Raw genomic sequence first — 19,791 nt, 5'->3', positions numbered from 1 at the left:
CAAAATGTAAAACTTTAGAAAATGTACATTCAACAAACCAAGAAAGAACACTCATTTGCATAAGATAATTGCGAAGCAGACGGGAGAATGAGCGCGTTATTTAAAGTTGGCGTAGTCGGAGAAGATGTCGACAAAATCCTGCACCACTCGGTAGCAGAAGTCGTACTGCTCCTGGAAAACAAACCCAAACAAAAAATAAACATCGCATTAAGACGGGCGGCGTTAACATGCGCGACGCAAACTCGGCGAGTGGGTTTTGTTGTGTTTGTGTCTCATTGGCAAACATTACCACAGTCTGCACCATATGCGGACGCTGCATGCGTAAACTCTTGACGGTCTGGAAGACGTCCAGAAGGCCCTCAGCCTTCACGCGCTCCAGAATGTTGCTGAGGGCGATGAAGGTGCCCGTCCGACCCGCGCCGGCGCTAAACATGATGAGATGGGAAACCGTGTCACACTTGGGGACGCTGGATGATGGAGTCAAGATAAGGGGCTGTTGAGAATTTCCCATTTCACCCCAAAAAAGGTCAGATTTAGATTTGTGCCGAGGGAGTTTTGAAGTCAATATTTAATTTGTGAGTCTTTTGTCAAACACATATGATTTAGAGCAGGTAGGACTGCTCATACTGTCTCTTAACGTGCCTATGACAACAAAAAGCATGTTTATTTCCAAGCTGTATGAATGAAATGGACCGCTCGGATGTGTGAGGAAGCGATCGTTTCATTTGTTCAATTTCTTAAATCCCGCGCCATGAAAATGAGTGACTTCCGGCTCCAGTCTCGGGTTGAGGACGAATGCGAGTGTGACGTCACCCGTGTCAGCATCTTACAATACAGCACTGCTTTATAGCAAGCAGTCCATTCAGCTGATTTTGCGGATTAATTTGTTTATTTTTCGCATCATGCCAGCCAAATGTGCTGCAGGGTTTTGTTGCTGCACCAGAGAGAGGCATGTAAGCCTATTAGGGTTTCAAAAAGTTCCCGTTCACCCCTAGATTGGCCAAAACAAGTCCGACAACTGTGGGACCATTGGACTTATGAGGAAGGAGTAAACATCGTGTTTTATATTATGTCAAACACTGGGATTATGACACACGTTTTAATACGAAGGTGGCTTGCATTTTGTGGCTGACAATGCTCCTTGTCCACCGAGAATGCCACTCGGCCAACGACCGACGGCTTGTCGGACACCCCCTTCAGTCCTCTTCGCGTGCCCGCCGGGAGAGCACTATACTCGGCCTATGCTCACGCGGTTCTCCATATCATCCAGCCCCCTCTGTCCTCTTCGTGTGCCCAGCAATAGACCACTAGCCTTGGGTCGGGCAGCTACGCGCTTCTCTGACCTCGGCCGGTTTGTCCGGTGGTTATTCTCCAGCTGATTCCCCGGCAAGCAAGCTCTTGGCCTGCAGCAGGGGAACAACGAGCTGTAACTTGCTCGCCGCCGGCGGGGTTGCCGATCCGTGAAGACAATCGACAACCCCGCCACCATGTGGCATGATCCGGGCTAGTTTTGTGTGATTTTTCACTTCGAAAGGCGAGAATAAGACTTTGAAATGCCGCTCGGTTCAGGTTAGCATGTCGGCTAGCTGTAAGCCTCCTGGTTTGTGTACGCTTTCCGAAGCTGGTGCAGGGAAATGACAAATCCGAACTAACTCTGGTGGCGTAAAATATTGTTTGGGAGGTGCAAGAAGTCGACAATTTTGACCATTATGGAGTAATTTTGCTATGTCGTACTGGATAAATGCATTTTTAATATTCCATGTTCCATTTAGCACAAGACTGTTCATTGTCATGACCATACAATTGATTTAGCAATTGGGGAAAAATACGTAGATAAAAAGAATATGCTGTAAAAATATTTAAGTAGACAGATTGAAACAATGACATTTTGCTGCTCTCTTTGTCACATTTTCCTTCTTCTGAATAATTCCACTTCAATGGGCTGAATTCTAAATCAGATGAAATCGTGACCCTTCGGACGTCATCCTCCAGCTGGGGATGCTAGAGCGCTATAATGACAGGCAGAGGATAAATGGCAGATTGAAAGACTAATTTCTCGTCATCTGCACTTTGCCAAATTATTGTATATCGTCGAATCTTCACAAAATATGATTCTAATTCACATAAAAACTAGGGCTGTCAAACGATTAAAATTTTTAATCGAGTTAATTACAGCTTAAAAATTAATTAATCGTAATTAATCGCAATTAATCACAATTCAAACCATCTATAAAATATGCCATATTTTTCTGTAAATTATTGTTGGAATGGAAAGATAAGACACAAGATGGTTATATACATTCAACATACGGTACATAAGGACTATATTTGTTTATTATAGCAATAAATCAACAAGATGGCATTAACATTATTAACATTCTGTTAAAGCGATCCATGGATAAAAAGACTAAATGTTAGTACAAGTTATAGAAATTTTATATTAAAACCCCTCTTAGTGTTTTCGTTTTAATAAAATTTGTAAAATTTTCTATCAAAAAGTAGCCCGACCTTGTTGATGTCAATAATTACTTACACAATGCTCATGGGTGCTGAAGCCTATAAAATCAGTTGCACCTAAGCGCCATCAGAGGGCGGCAAAACTCCATAAAACACAATTAACAAGTGGGCATTTCACTGTACTATCATTTAAATCTGTCTGAGCGGGGCATATGCGTTAATTGCGTCAAATATTTTAACGTGATTAATTAAAAAAAATTAATTACCGCTCGTTAACGCGATAGTTTTGACAGCCCTAATAAAAACGTTATTTAAGATTTTTTTATGCTGTCGTGGGGACTTTAAATACAGTTTTGGGTCATTCCAAAATTTGAGGACATGTGAGCTTCAAAATTCTTGAAAAAAAATCTTGGCTTTTACTGATTTTCTGCTACATAGTGACACCAGAAATGCTGTTGGATGGGTCAAGTGACCCACGGCCTATTAAAGGCTTCATTAGCTCACCTTACAGATTAATGGTGAAATTGATATTGCATGATTTATTGGGTATTAACAATACTTCACAGTCATAGGGTTCCAAAGCCGTTCTAATGTTAGTTTTTTTCTTCTAAGCTAGCTGTTTAGCTACCTGTTATTGCTGACCCAGAGGGCAAACTTGTAGTAAAGAAAATATAAAATGATGTTATTCTGAGTAAGTGCATAACAGGGTTGCATGACGTAAAGAGAGAAATTTCATCAAGGCTAACTATTTGATGAAAAATAGAAGCAAGGACATAAATTAGCTCTTCCCATTCGTTTGGAAAACTTTTTGTTGCGATATACAGTTTTTTTGTACCCCAATTCTCGTCCATTTGTTTTTCTTGGAAGTTGCAGGCTTTTCTGTCTCATTTTTGGCCTCTTCCTCCTTTCGAAGTAGCTGTCCAAACATGTTTGTTTTTTTATTGACTATTTTTGGAAGCTCACAGACTTACTTTTCTTCCACTGAGATGTAAGCGTTTTAACAGAAGCACAAGTGGATGCACCTGATTTTCCTACTACCGCTTCTTTCAGACGTTCATGAACAGTAAAACATTTCAGTGTATTCTGAGATGATAAAAAAACACAATGAATGGTTGCTGCTAGCTGCAACCAAAGCCAAAAAACTATGTGTAGCCTGAACCATCTGTCTTACACATTGACACACATGTTCCGTTTTCCTGTTGCATTTGCCTCCACTCCTTGACATACTCATCCAATCCAGAAACCATCAATAACTTGCATGTACTGTAGCTGGAACTTACCAGAGGTGGGTAGAGTAGCCAAAAATTTTACTCAAGTAAGAGTGGCGTTGCTTCAAAATAATATTACTCAAGTAAAAGTAAAAGTGGTCGTCCAAAAAATGTACTCAAGTACAAGTATAAAGTATTTGGTGAAAAAGAATACTCAAGTAATGAGTAACATTGTGAGTAACTGCTTCTATTTTTGTTGATTTAAACAATGGTATATTTTTTCTGAGCACAAAGTTATCTATATAAACTTTTGTTATAATTGTACTATACAACAACCCATTACATAACCACACTAAGCCAAAGAAATACACACAAAAAAAAAATCATTATATTCCGACAAGAGAAAATAACATAAATGAAGCATTATTTGTGCAAAGAACACGAGTGCCCTCTGGTGGAGAAAATAGTTCCTACTTTAAATAGTGAAGTGTTCCCTCATAATTACTATAATGAAATTAAAAGGATCATATCTCCGGTTTTCCGGTCAATCGGTGCCTAATAAAAACTGTGAGAGAAGCTGAATCCGCGCTTTCGGGTCATGTTGAGGGCACCGCTCCATATCAATTCTTCATTTTTTACGGTGCTTTAAAAACACCCCATGATTGAACAGGCTGGCGTGAAGATAGAACGGCAAGCTTGCGTCTGATTGGTATAATGGAGTCATGTGATTATTGTTGCGACGTCTCATTGGTGAAATCGGTAGAGCTACCATGGTAATACACCAAGGACGTCTCTATTCTTGGCATCGCTGGCAAAAAATCTAATATGTAGACTAAAGAGGAAAAATGTAACAACTCTTGTGTAGCCCAAAGTAGCAGAGCAAGAGTAGCGTTTTTTACTTCACAAATCCACCCAAGTAAAAGTAAAAAGTATAGCTTAGTAAAGCTACTCTTAGAAGTAATTTTTTCTCAAAAAGTTACTCAAGTAAATGTAACAGAGTCCATGTAACGTGTTACTACCCACCTCTGGAACTTCCATACATTTATTCACCCTTGATCTCAGAAATGTGAGAATGTTGAGCAAACCATTCTTTCACCGTGCTACCCTTAGAATTCACAGTCAAATTAAAGAAACTTAAACAGCAACTCACTTTACAACTGCGAAGTCGCAATAATATTTTTGGGTAAGCCTCTAGTCTACATTATTATTACCACTCTTTTACTGTTATTTATTTTGTGCACTAATAGCAATTCATTTCATTGTGGGATTTCATAAAAATATAGAAAAATAAATCAACTAAAAAATGAAACTTGTTGATTTTGTATGAATATTTTTTAGTTATTTTCATGGAACAACACTGAAGAAATTGCACTTTGCTACAATGTAAAGTAGTCAGTTCACAGTTTGTATAGCAATCTAAATGTACACTCCCCTCAATATAAGTGAGTACACCTATTTGATAGGCCGTTTACATGGTGACGCTGCGACACCAAAATGCAACAATTGTGTTGCAGAATGGCCTCACCTTTACATGGTGATGGCGAAAACGGAAGACGCAAACCTTTGATTCCAACCTCCAGAGCAGAACGATTCCATTGCGTGGATTGCCCCGGAACCATATGAATGTAACGCTCTCGTGCTGATGACGTCAGCACTCGCACACGTCGCTTTGTGCATGCGCAGTCGCTGCTAGTGAACGTTCAAAACAGCAAACATGGCAGAACGGTGGCTTTAATTTACTGTTTTTGTAATATTTTTAATTTAAACATATTTTATTTTCGCATTTTTGTGCCTTTTGAAGCTAAAAAAAAAACAAACAAACAAAAAAAAACAACGCATGTACGCCATTGCTCCGAGTTATAATGTTATACGATCATTTAAAGTTGTAATGAACAACAAACGTACAAATAATACGAGAGAAAAATTAATTATACGGAAAAACCGTGAATAAAACAAAAATAAAACGGGGGAAAAGAAAAAAAAAACATCATTACAGCGAGTGGGTGGGGTATGTTGCCTTCCGGGCTGAGGAGGTTGTTGTCAAGGAAGTGCATCATTGGCTGTCGCCCTGTAAAACTGCACGGCCCTCTAGGGCTTGGCATGAATACTACATCGTTTTCACGCGCAACTGCGACATCGTTCGAATGGAGACGAAACCAAGACGAAACCATGTAAATGCAAACATTAAATTTGTTGTACTCTTGGAGCATCACTGTGTAAACGGCCCCAGATACTGTGCCCAATTAGTTCTTTTCCCTCCGAGAGTAAATGGATTGTTAACTCCTTCGCTGCCATTGATGTTGATAGATGTAACTGCTATCAGTCTCTCCCCCATTAAATGGATTGGACGTCTATGGCCGTCAATGGCATTGAATCATGATCAGTCACAGCCAGCCATCTCAATGAGTTAATGTTACAGGTTGGAAGCTATGAATGGAGAGCAGGTGTGTTCATTTCTGTTTTAAGCAGCCACTTAAGTGACCAAATATGGCTCCTTATCCTTGAACATGTATGCCTTTCATCCATTTGAATGCGTGGGTCGGCGAGGGAAAAGGTGACCTCTGAGTAGGCTAATGGTGCTAATAATCCCCCCCTCCATCCTCTACTTAAGGAGCGGCTAATCCGAACGCTAACACTAATCAGCGTAGAAGCTGAGTGTTTGACAGAGCCGATGTTTACTCGCGATGGTGGGACAGAGGCGTCGACAGCAAGGGAGCGAGCGAGCCTGTTGATGTGCAATTTGGACGAGAGCGGCAGACGCCGGGGGATCGCCGAGGGTTAGCCCCGCTCCCGGGAGGCGTCGGGAGGGGGGAACGGCTTTAAAAAGCCCCTCTTAGACAAGCAGTGATGAAGGCAGAGAGCGGAGTGATGACACCATTTCCTGTCGTTAGCTCATTTTATCAGATTAATCATAGTGGGGAGTCAGAGGATATTTCACTTTGAGAGGTTTTAATTGACTGCGAATGGGTGGATTGGATCGATCCCACCGGGCCGTCGTCACTTTAGAATCACTTCACCTGAAGCTAGGTTCTGATCAAAGCATCCGCTGAGAAGTCTTTATAAAGGATCACATAAGTGGTTTAGGCATAAGAACGGCGGCTCCACTGAGGCAACACAGGGACTTTCTTGTAACAGTCGTTCGAGAAAGGAGAAATAGATCGTTTAAAAAGAAAATGCCTTCTAATATCGCCCACAACTGCTCGGAAGCATCCTTGGCGACGAGCCGGGCGAGTCTCACCTGCAGTGCACGACGATGGGACGGTTTCCAGACTGCTGCTGCTGCCTCTGCACCGAGGCCACAATGTCAATCATCCCACGGCCCTCCGCCGGTATTCCGATCTCTGGCCATCCGTGGAAGTGGAAATGGCGGACGTGTTGAGACCTGTTCTCCTGTTGGGACACGGGGGAGACAATTTCACTGAAAAAACAAAACTACATTGTAGGGTAGTGACCCCAATTCCAATGACGTTACGACTTAGATAAAACATACACTAAAACAGAAAAGAGTGAACTGTCCTTTTCAATGGACTACAAAGACAAGATATTTTACATTGAAACTGGTTAACAACACCAATTAAGTCATGTGGAACTGAAGATACTCATTTTTTAAGTTTCTGTTTCCGATTACAGTCCCTGACAAAAGTCTTGTCGCTTATCCATTTTGTAGAAACAATTGCTCATAACTAGGGCTGTCAAACGATTAAAATTTTTAATCGAGTTAATTACAGCTTAAAAATTAATTAATCGTAATTAGGGCTGCAGCTATCGAATATTTTAGTAATCGAGTAATCGACTGAAAATTCTATCGATTAATCGAGTAATCGGATAAAACAAATATATTTTTAGGTGAAGAGCAATTATAAATATACATGAGAAAACAAGACATTTCATCTAATCTTGAACCATTTTCAGTCAATCAATGTCTTTATTTTCGATTTATATTGTTAAAAACGGCCAACAATTGCATCTCAGATGTAACTAGAATAAAAAAAAAGACTAATTCACTGCTTTCGCTCAAAAAACCTTTAGATCTTATAAAAAAAAAAAAAAAAAAAAAATATATATATATATATATATATATGTATATATACATATATACCTAAAAATGCCGTTATGCTTGATAACACACATCACTTAAAGGTTAGGAATTTTTCCCACGTGTTTCAATTGAATTTCTATTTGTGGCAAGCCATTTTTAAGTTCTAGTTAAGTTTTAAGTTAGTCTAAACCAGGGGTGTCCAAACTTTTTGCAAAGGGGGCAAAATGTGGTGTGGTAAAAATGTGGGGGGCCGACCTTGACTGACGTCCTTTACGTAGAACAATATATTTAAGCAAATTTTAGCAAGCCATTCCGTGTGTCAAATTTGCTTTATTATTTTTTTAAATTAATAATTTCAACAATCCCGCAATTAGTCGTTGTGGCGTTCTCTTTCAACTCTCGGGCTCTTGTGAAATACTGCTCCTGTAAAATTAAACTAACTTCAAGTTGCTTCAATTTCTCACTATTTATCTTCCCTGTAATCTTGTCGTACATGTCAGCGTGTCCTGTTTGGTAATATCACCTCACCTTGAACTCTTTAAAAACAGCGACTGTCTCTTTGCAGATGAGGCAGACACCATTGTTGCGTATTTTAGTGAATAAATAGCCCAATTTCCACCTATCCTTGAAGCGCCGGCCATCGCAGTCAACTTTCTTTTTTTTTTTTCCTGATTGTCGCCATTTTAGAAAATTGGGAGTAAAGGGTTACACGGGGTAATGTTGCTCAGAGTGCTGCTGCCTCTTAGTGGGTAAATGAGGAGCAGCATTTAGTGTGTAAGCTACTTCATATGCTGGTAGCAGTACTGCTGACCAATATATTACGTCTGTGTGCAAGCCAGACGTTATTGATTTTATGAGCGAGGCTGGGGGCCGGATGAAATTTGACCAAGGGCCGCATTTGGCCCCCGGGCCGGACTTTGGACATGTCTGGTCTAAACTGTAAGTCCTGATAGGATTTTAAGTTTTTGCAGTGTTCAAAATAAATGTATGATACAGGCTGTATTGGAGCACATTAGGGACCAGTGCTACTTGGTGTTTTATCCAGCAATGACTACTGAGCTAAAATTGATAGTTAGCATTGTTGAGTTTTTATTTTACACCCTTATCACTCCACATCGCTATGTTATGTTAAAGCCTGTATGTAAGACACGTTAGCCACGCATCGACAGTGGTCATAATTAATAGAAAGCTAGCCCTCCGCAGGGCTAACGTTACGTTAGCAACGTACAGTAACGTTAATCTTATTTATTAGCGCTCTACTGCTTTAAGATGGCGGCTGTTTACTAACGCTGCCCAGACGCGGCCGAGTCTGTCATTTCACATCTAGTTCAACATACATGTGATCTCTATGAGACTCATCAGACGCTACCTGCTACCAACGTAGCATCGTGCGGGCTTAATTTAGCAACGTCGGTGTCGTTTGTAGCAGCTGTCGGCTGCAGTAATTTTTTTTTTTTTTTTGCTTCTTCCTTTACGCTCGTGTCATCAGCCCCTTGTCCAGCATTATAAGTAGTCCGAGCAAAACGTGTGCTTAAAGCTGTCAAAATAAACGATTACTCGAGGTGAATAAAATTACTCGGATCAGTTTTTGAACTCGAGGTACTCGAGTTGCTCGAGTATTCGTTTCAGCTCTAATCGTAATTAATCGCAATTCAAACCATCTATAAAATATGCCATATTTTTCTGTAAATTATTGTTGGAATGGAAAGATAAGGCACAAGACGGATATATACATTCAACATACGGTACATAAGTACTGTATGTGTTTATTACAACAATAAATCAACAAGATGGCATTAACATTATTAACATTCTGTTAAAGCGATGGATAGAAAGACTTGTAGCTCTTAAAAGATAAATGTTAGTAGAAGTTATAGAAATTTTATCTTAAAACCCCTCTTAATGTTTTCGTTTTAATAAAATTTGTAAAATTTTCAATCAAAAAATATACTAGTAGCCTGCCATTGTTGATGTCAATAATTACACAATGCTCATGGGTGCTGAAACCCATAAAATCAGTCGCACCCAAGTGCCAGCAGAGGGCGACAAAACTCCAAAAAACACAAGTAACAAGTGGACATTACATTGTGCTGTCATTTTAAACTGTTTGAGTGGGGCATAATTGCGTCAGATATTTTAACGTGATTAATTACAAAAATTAATTACCGCACGTTTACGCGATAATTTTGACAGCCCTACTAATAACCTGACTTTTAATTATTCAATTGGTTTCAGAAATGGCTCATATGAAAGGTAAGACCCTCCTAAATGATGTTGAATGTACAAAAATATATTTGTTTCACTGAAAAAAGATTTATCATTTAATGAGGACATAAAGGTCAAATTTTGGTATGAAAAAAGTTTTGTCTCCTACAGAAAGTAGTGTGAAAATTGAACAAAAATGTACTTAAAATACAAAAATATGTTACATAACAGAAGTAGTGGTGCTGTGAGATCCAAAATTAATATTTTGTATGACTTCCATGCGGTTTGGCAAGGATTCATATAATTTATTGATGAAGTCATCAGGAACATTAAAAAAAAAAGAAGCAGTCTTGCATGCCTCCCAGAGTTCATCAACATTCTTGGGTTTCGTCTTCCATGCTTCCTCTTTCATCCTACCCCAGACATGCTCACTGATGTTCATGTCTGGTGACTGGGCTGGCCAGTCCTGGAGGATCTTGATCTTCTTTGCCTTGAGGAACTTTGAGGTAGAGATTGAAATATGCGATGGTGCACCATCCTGCTGCAGAATTTGTCCCTTTTTATGGTTAGGAATGTATGAGGCAGTTAAGAATTGTTGGATAACAAATATATTTTTGTACATTCAACATCTTTTGGGAGGGTCTGAGCTTTCATATGAGCCACTTCTCAAACCAATTGAATAACTAAAGGTCAGGTTATTAGCAATTGTTTCTACAAAATGGATAAGCGACAAGACTTTTGTCAGGGACTGTATATGCTGGCGGACTAAGCTACATAGCTGTGAAGTAATTCTCTGCGATGTCTAGTCTGACAATAAACTTCAACCAGGAGTGGCAATAAACAGCTTGAAGCCTTGTTTATTAAGAATGTTTACAGTCTGACAAACTGCTGCTTGTTGTAAAGTGAGTGGAGTCAATGCCACCATAAAAAAGAAAGATAAAAAGAAAGGCTAGCCATGTGCTGTGCATTAATCTGAACTCTGCAGGAGATGAGTGTTATTAACTGCACCTAACATTGTTAGAGTGACTGATTCATTACCATCCAAAATAGTAATAATTTACCTCTATCACTTTGTCTATTACACCATGTCTCCGTACAAAACAACACATTAAAGAGGCATGATATCACAGTCAAAAGTGTTAATTGTGACTGCAACAAAGCATTCAGGGAAATGCCTGATCCTCTGATTCTATAACATGTCATAGTCTCTTTTTAATGCCTCCACGTCAACGTGACAAAATGACACAACCTGGAAATCCCAAACGATTGACTACTCATTATTACATAGCTCTGTCTAAATCAGGGGTGTTCAAATTCCAAACTAGTCCATAAAGGGCCACAATGGGTAGGTCAAGAAGACACCTTTTGACCAATCTGGTGGTCAAGAAGACACCTTTTGACCAATCTGGTGTCTCACAAGTTGTTTCAGCAGAAAGCTCGGTGGTTAAACTGTGCTGTATTGGTTGGAACAAAAACCTGCGCCCACTCCTTGAGGACTGATTTGGACACCCTCTGTTTCAAATGCTTCATGTGGCTTGAATGTTTTCCGTCACGTTTATCTGTGTAAACAACTGTCCTCTGCTGAGTAAACATCACATAGGATCTACACATGCAGCCTGTCCTGAAAATCTCTGCAACACAATACCTTAAAGTAATCCAGGTATCTCACAAAATGGCACAGGTACAAAGAAAATTAATTTTTGATTTATGATTTTAACTTGGTCTATACATTACATTTTGTCGTCATAGTTCGTCATAGTTGGTCGAAGTCGGTCGCAGTTATTCTCAAACACATACAACGATCCAACGCCGGATTGAAGTTGAAAAAGTACGAAAGCTGTACCGCTTACAAACAGGAGTGATTTGTTTGAGGATTCAAGGTAATTATTATATTTTTCGTACCATGCATGCATTTTGAAACATTGTAAAAAAAAAAATCAATGGGAGAAATTAACCGCTACGGCATTGGCGTCATAATTCGCAATATTTGTGTAAAATAAATGCTTACTGCCCGTTTTTTTGCTTTTAACCAAGAATCGAGACTGTTTCATGTTCATATCTATAAAGAGTTTAGGGATTAAAGCATTTATTCAAAAGAATTTTCGACGTAAAAAGCTCTTTGTGGTGATAATGCGGCGCCACAGTGGCTTAAAGACTAGCAGCACATTCGACATATTTATGTAAAATAAATGCTAACTGCCCGTTTTTTGTTTCTTTGCTTTTGCCCATTTTTTTTTTTTTTTTGCTTTTAACCAAGAATCGAGACTGTTTTACGTCCATATCTATAAAGAATTCAGGGATTTGAGCATTTATTCACAAGAATTTTCAACGTAAAAGCTCTTTGTGGTGATAAGGCGGCGCCACAATGGCTTTAAGACTATCAGCACATTCGACATATTTACGAAAAATAAATGCTAACTGCCCAGTTCTTTGCTCACTTAACAAAAAATCGATACTGTTTTACATCCATATCTATGAAGAATTCAGGGATTTATGCATTTATTCACAAGAATTTTCAAAGTAAAAAGCTCTTTGTGGTGATAAGGCAGTGCCACAGTAGCTTAAAGACTTGCAGCACATTCGACATACAGTATTTACGAAAAATAAATGCTAACTGCCCGGATATCTGCTCTTTTAAATAAAAATTGAGACTGTTTTACGTCTATATCTATAAAGAATTTAGGGATTTATGCATTTATTCACAATAATTTTCAACGTAAAAAGCTCTATGTGGTGATAAGACGGCACCAAAGTGGCTTAAAGACTAGCAGCACATTCTACATATTTATGTAAAATAAATGCTAACTGCCCATTTTTTTTGCTTTTAACCTAGAATCGAAACTGTTTTACGTCCATATCTATTAAGAATTCAGGGATTTAAGCATTTATTCACAATAATTTTCAACGTAAAAAGCTCTTTGTGGTGATAAGGCGATGCCACAGTGTATTAACGACTAGCAGCACATTCGACATATTTATGAAAAATAAATGCTAACTGTCCGGGTCTTTGCTCTTTAAACAAAAAATCGAGACTGTTTTACGTCCATATCTATACAAAAATTCAGGGATTTACGCATTTATTTACAATAATTTTCAACCTAAAAAGCTCTTTGTGGTGATAAGGCGGCGCCACAGTGACTTAAAGACTAGCAGCACATTCGACATATTTACGTAAAATAAATGCTAACTGCCCATTTTTTTGCTTTTAACTAAGAATTGAGACTGTTTTACGTCCATATCTATTAAGAATTCAGAGATTTAAGCATTTATTCACAAGAATTTTCAACATAAAAAGCTCTTTATGGTGATAAAGTGGCGCCACAATGGCTTAAAAACTAGCTGCACATTCGACATATTTACGAAAAATAAATGCTAACTGCCCGGTTCTTTGCTCTTTTAACAAAAAATTGATACTGTTTTACGTCCATATGTATAAAGAATTCATATATCAAATGTAAATCAAATATAAAGAATTAATGCATTCATTCATAAGAATTTTCAACGTAAAAAGCTCTTTGCGGTGATAAGGCGGTCCCTTTCCACTTGGTCAGCTTTGACGGCGATAGGCCCCCTATTAATCAACCCCGCGCCTCGCCAATATATTATGACGTCCACGGTTTATCCCGTTTGGCCTACGATCTCAGGTATGCTGTGAGTTTGACACCCTGGATTTAGTGTCCATAGCTCATTTTTTTGGAATGTGGGTGGCAACATAATTATGGACATCGCATACTTTTACATGCTGCCATCAATTTGTTCATTCTTAACAGAAGACCTTAAATAACAAAATATCAGCACTCCAGGAGTATAATGTTAAGCTAAAAAGGTAAATATGATGTTTTTGTATTTGACTCAAAACCCATTTGACATGAGAACACAGTACATACTTGTCTGCAAGTCAGCAGCAGGTCTTTGAGGGTGAAGGTTTCACCCTGCGAATCTCCACTCAGCTCCACAGCGTAGTCTCCAAATGTCACACTGCCCTCTGATGGCCAATATTGGAAACACTTTTCCTGTTTGGAAATATTTAGTTTTGAACATGAGTCAATGAAGGGGAAAGACATACAGAAAATGCAGTGAAACAGTAAAATAGTAGAAAGCATGCAGCGTGCTGCACCTGCTCCCTCTCCTTTAGTTCAGTAAGCATAACGATTGAGTGGCACCTCCACTCCCACACCATCCTCCAGAAGTCCTCCGCCGTATGAGACAGGGGGGCCTGGGTTGCGATGAAATAGTCCTTCTGCCTGTAGCCCTGGAGGGCACAGCACAACACTCAGGGAATGATGTTTTGCATGGTTTCAGAAGGAGCCGATGAGCTTTATATTTATACTTCTATGGGAAAATCTATAGAGGAGGTCGCGGTGGCGGCGTGGCGAGGGGGTTCTTACGTCAATAAAAGAGGCATTGATGTAGTCGGTGAACTCCTGCCCTCTTTTCACTGAAAGAATGACTCGGTTGAAATCATCTGTGCCAGGGAAAAAAGGAGAACTTTTTCAAGCCAATAAAAGTAGGAAGAAGAGGAAAAGTGTCACTTGGGTGCAAAAAACAAAGAGAAAAGATTTTTTTTCTTAGAGATGTCTGTTTTTGCAAATCTGGCTTATTATAGTGTGTGGTTGACCTATGTCATTTTTTAAAATTGGCCTACGCGTGGAAAATAATGAATAGCAGCGAGTGATAAGATAAAAGTGATTCTTGATGTATCCATTCATTAATATCTTGACACACAATCATTCACACTCAATTCAGAATCTTTAACTTTTTGGCTTGACTTACTCGACAGACATTTGGATGTCTGTTGTAGTCAATGGCAGAATGTGAGTCAATAGATGTTTTTATGATTTATGACAATCATTCGAAGACAAATTTTATTTAAATTCAGCCAATTAACGAGTAGTCGCTCCGCTGGTACATGAAGGCAATTGATAAGTCAGTCGACAGGCTTCACTCAAATGTGACATGCGATTTTGTAATTAGCTACGCGTCCGTCATCGATACAGATCACCCATCACTTTGATGCGACTCGGATGTGATGTATTATGGAACCGCATAGAGGAGGAGAATCAAAGATTTCCTTACACGGGATGATCTGAAGCACGCGGTTCTTCTTCATGTTGGCTGGGAGGTTTCCCGTTCTCATGTTCTCCTTCATTATGCGCACATTGGTCAGCTTCTGATGAGGGGGATGACATGAGAGCAGATTGATGAGATAGGCAGCAACTCTATTAATAAAGATTAGTGAGAATCTTGTGATATTGCAAACAAATAGCTCCTATTTGTGAATGATAAAATCCAAAGGTGTTCAAAAAACATTTTACATATAGATGACATTTATTTGAAACGCTGATTATTACGTTCATGATTTACAAATTAAATTAAAACAAATTAATTCCACAAGAATTTTAAGAATCACTTTTAAAATACATGCACATATAGCACTGCTTTTTATTCAATAATTGATTTAATAAAAATACGAAATAATTAATTGGTGAAATGGACAAAATGGCCTCAACAAATTTATTATATATACATTACGGGAATAACTGTTAGTTATTGATTAATCACAGCGCATAATTAGTGATTGTTTTAACATCCCGATGAAAGATCCGCACACATCCATTTATTTTAAAATTATATGTGGCGATACAGTAAAAAGTGTACAAAACATCATTTACATCTTTGACTGTCTTTGTTTTCATTTGTTTTTGTTTGTCTTCTTCCTATTGTTTTTAAATATGCTGAAGGATGAATTTGTCCTTTTAAAACTTTCTTCATCTATAATTACTGTATCTTCTGTTACCTATTTGGGTTTAATAACGCAATTAATTAAAGTTTAAATACATCTTTTTGGATTATCATTAAAGCGTACCTAATGTTGTGACCCGGGAGTGTACTAAAACATTTATTGCTTCAACTAAACAACAGCAAAAACAAAGTTCTAATCAGTAGAGAAGAGGGTGGGGGAGAAGGTAGAGCTGTGAGTAAAACATGAAAACTTCCCACCGAGCTCCCGTTAATTCTGCATGGCAGATGGAGGCGCCTTATAAAGTGTTGTTATTAATGTCACTGCCGCTCAGAGCGCCACCCTGGGCCAGATCTCAGGGAAAATACCGCCATGTTGGGACAATTCATTACTGAAATGCTTCCAACGTTCGCTTTCGTTCTCCGCGTACCCGGAACTCCTCCTCCAGGCCCAGTCTGTCGTGGGGGGCCCTGGTGTTGTGAAGCCCGTGCAGATGTCCCTCCAGAGAGCACACATCCAGTTCGGTGTCTCCGTACAGGTAGTACTCCAAAAGGGCCTGGTAGATGAAGGAGTACTGCATCTGTGAAGGAGCACGAAGGGAGTCAGGACAAGAGATTGAGAGTTTTTTTTTCCCCGACTCTTCCTCTTGCAGTATCACTGACAGTTTGTTTTGCTATCTTTCTTTGTTTGTTTGCCTTGCCGCAACAACAACTGAGCTCAACTGTCAGTCGGCAGGCGCTGCGGGTCAGTAGGGGTCAAAGCTTACATCGGTCTGGATGAGTTGACAGCGCTGCTCTCTTATTCTGCTCACAAAGCCAAAGACGTCCACTCTCTGCTCCATGTGCATCATGTCGATCATGCTGTCAATGACAATGAATGTGCCCGTTCTCCCCACTCCCGCGCTGCAACACACAAACACAAGACGACAACACTTGTCAGGTAACTTAAGACAGGTGGAAAGAACATCACTTCACATAAAAACAACATACAGTGCAAAGGTCGTAGGTCACCTATAGATTTCATATTGACCCCCACACCCCACCACCACCACTTCTTCGATGTATTAGAAGAACATGAGCAGGGGGAAAAAAATTATTTTCGGAAAAACTATCTGAAAACTTCCAATTCTTCTTCCTATTGTGGTTGAAAAAATAAGAAAACAAAAAAGCACTGTTAAAAAAAAAAAGCAAAAAAAAAAAAAAAAAAAATTACATTTACGGTAAAATAGTGCCAGCTGTTGTTGCCAGAATTATAACGTTAAAAAAAATGTGAAAACTGTAAAATATTTTATATCAAATTAACAGCACACTACAGTCTGAACAACATTATATTTATTTATGAATTTATTCATTTTTATCTGTCCTGTTCAGTTGCTTAGACACGGACAATGGGAATCTCCGTGTACAAGCTCCATTTTAACTGTTGTTTTACATAAAATGACTGAAAATACGTTATACATCTGATTGTATAGTGTTTGATGCTGCTGCAATGCCTGAATTTCCCCTATGATGGAACAATAAAGGATTACTGTATCTTAAAAAAGCATGCATGTGTAACCCGTCTGTTGGTGGTGATGTTAAAGCACTCCCTTTCCTGCCCCCCTTTCCAACTGGGTTATGAACCCACACAGTCAAAGTGGCAGTCAGGTGTGGTTACTACTGATCCAATAGCACAGTCTAGTATCAGCCACCGTACGCTGTTTAAATTCTCAGGGAGTATATTTTCCCTAACCATCCACATGCGCAGCCGTAGCTCAGTAGTTAGCACGTTTGACTGCCAAAATAACGGTGTGGGTTTGAATCAAGGCTGGACAACGAGGAGAGATGAAATGTGACATCATCAAGACTGCGTATCATAGCAGTATAACATTTTTACTACCATTATTTCCAGTTAAAAAAAAATCTACCATAAAGTTTAAAGTTACTGAAGCACTATGCCGCTTAAATGTGCATTTTATGTTTAACGATAAATTCTGGCGACCGCAGCTGCCAGTATTTTATTGTAAATTTAATTTTATTTTATTTTTTTCAGTGATGGTAGGCTTCTTTAAACATTGCCATAAATAATATTGCCTGTAATATTTTACAAAGCCATGTATTGTATATACAGTACTGTGAAATACACAAAATCATTATTTCTATAAAGGTGAGTTTGTCTGTGCGCCTGTCTGTGTGTTCATGCTGAACGCCGAAATGGCTGGGTGGATTATGACAAAATTATACAGTTATACTTTAGGTCTCTGGGAGTGTTCTTAGATGGGTTTGATCTTAGGCCTCCATTTAGTGCAGAAAATTAATTTTAAGCTCCATAAATTAGCATAGAAAATCCCTGACTGTGGAGGCGACAGTTTTTTGGGCAAAAGATGCGTCTCTTGCAATTGCAATGTTGCAGTTATCTTTCAAACTTTACGGTTTCATGTACACATTTAAATGTGCTCTCATGATCTGTTGTGGATTTGAGTACTCCACACCAAGAGGCTGAATTTTGAAAAAAAAAAAAAAAATTCTGAAACATTATTAAGGGTTTTATTTCAGCTGCATATTCATACGGTACACTGTGATGTAAAATTGATTGCACACAAACCCCTTTATGGTGTCCTTTTACTATTACAGTGATCCCTCGCTACTTCGCGGTTCAAACTTTGCGCCCTCAATCCATCGCGGATTTTTTTTCAATTAAAAAAAAAAAAAAGTACAGATGAGCTGTCCCGAGCCGATCGCATAGTCCCACTTAAGTATAACACCATTTACCATTCCCTCCTTCCCTTCCTCTCCCTGCTCTCTGTTCGTCAGGCAGTGTACTGGAATTGCTTATTAAAGTTAACGATGATAGACAGATGTTTGGGTTTGATGTTGCCAGAGACACGAATTTCATAGAGCCACATGCATCAATCATCGTGTAACTTGTTAACGAGTTGCTGTGGCAACTCATTGTGTGGACTCTCTCAAAGAAGCATTTAATAAAGCCAAGCATTATTCTACTACTTCATTCTAGTTCAAAATAATTCGGTGGGACAGTAACATGTTTAAAACTTATCGTAATTATTACATTTGAAGTGCCTAAAAACCATTAATTAAAATATATATACATTAAAAAATGTTTTTAATTATACTTTGGGGAAAAAAATGAAAAAAACAAGTCTTATATGTATTTTTTTTTCCCATTGCTAAATCTGAATAAATACATTGAACACACAAAAAAGCAACAACATTTTTTAAAAGGGGGAGGGGGTGTTGGTGCACTAATTTGCAGTTTTTCACTTATCGTGGCGAGTTCTGGTCCCAATTAACCGCGAAAAAAGAAGGATGGTGCGTCCCCTCTTGCCATCCCTGAAGGCCGGTTGATGGGTGCGCAGGTGGCTCCTTTGCTGGGCTGCGGGAGGAGGGATGGGCTTTGCTGAACCCCACCCAACGCTCGCCCTCCCTCCCTGGGCTGGCTGGGGGGGAGCCGTGGCCCTGGGTTGGCGCCTGCGTGGCGTCTTCGCTCGTCTGTGTGGCTGTCGCGTGCTTTTTGGGGCTCGCGTGCGGCTGGATGTGACAGGGCGCGCACGGGTGGGGCGTCCCGGTGCCAGGATTGGCGATGGGGCGGCGTAGGGTCGGTCGCCGATGGGCTTACACTCACAAGGGATTCACACGATTACTGATTTCAGATCACAGAGCTGATTTGTGTACACTCTACCCCTTCAAATCACTTAGCTTAAAGACTCCCCCACCCCCGTCCCCCTCTTTCCCTGGTCAACAGGCCCCGCACATGGCAGCAACCAGAAATACATCTAGCTGACGATAGCACCAACATATTAGTAGTTAATGTAGACGTTCAATGTATTTCTTGTTGTTGTTTGTGTTTCTTTTCTTTCTTCTCTTGTGTTTCTTTTCTTCTGTTCCCCCATAACCCCTTCCTGTTCGCTGCTTTGTCATAATAAACGACTCAATGACGTATGTTGAATGATCACAATGGGAGTACGTCATACTCTCAATGTGAAATATTAAAACTGTTCAGACCAACCGGGCACTAAGACTTCCATTCTCTGTATCAAACAGCTGAACAGGAAAGGTTTTTGAAAAAAAAAAAAAAAAAAGGAAGGATCACTGTACTACATTACAGCTGCATCTCTAAGGAAAGTATGTTTTATCTGCGATTTG

The 19,791-nt window shown here is 39.3% G+C and overlaps 1 protein-coding gene across 4 annotated transcripts in view; it reads right to left on the bottom strand.

The window, feature by feature from the left end:
- Nucleotides 1-22: 22 nt before the first annotated feature.
- LOC130922847 (receptor-type tyrosine-protein phosphatase epsilon-like) overlaps nucleotides 23-19,791 on the bottom strand; it is a 62,871-nt gene continuing 43,102 nt past the window's right edge. For 3 of the 4 annotated variants that reach the window (XM_057848033.1, XM_057848031.1, XM_057848032.1), the window contains 8 exons: nucleotides 16,416-16,551; nucleotides 16,080-16,229; nucleotides 14,986-15,079; nucleotides 14,298-14,374; nucleotides 14,027-14,161; nucleotides 13,797-13,922; nucleotides 6,904-7,055; nucleotides 81-425 (listed from right to left, as the gene is read on the bottom strand). In XM_057848033.1, coding sequence (XP_057704016.1) covers nucleotides 101-425; nucleotides 6,904-7,055; nucleotides 13,797-13,922; nucleotides 14,027-14,161; nucleotides 14,298-14,374; nucleotides 14,986-15,079; nucleotides 16,080-16,229; nucleotides 16,416-16,551 — 1,195 coding nt within the window. In that variant the 3' untranslated portion in view covers nucleotides 81-100. Of the gene's footprint in view, nucleotides 426-6,903; nucleotides 7,056-13,796; nucleotides 13,923-14,026; nucleotides 14,162-14,297; nucleotides 14,375-14,985; nucleotides 15,080-16,079; nucleotides 16,230-16,415; nucleotides 16,552-19,791 lie in introns of all 4 variants that reach the window. The other variant, XM_057848034.1, reaches the window with a different exon arrangement.

Source organism: Corythoichthys intestinalis, chromosome 10 (genome assembly GCF_030265065.1).
Source record: "Corythoichthys intestinalis isolate RoL2023-P3 chromosome 10, ASM3026506v1, whole genome shotgun sequence".
NCBI lineage: Eukaryota > Metazoa > Chordata > Actinopteri > Syngnathiformes > Syngnathidae > Corythoichthys > Corythoichthys intestinalis.
Note: the sequence above shows the minus strand (reverse complement) of the source record. Positions and strands in the feature narration are given on the sequence as shown.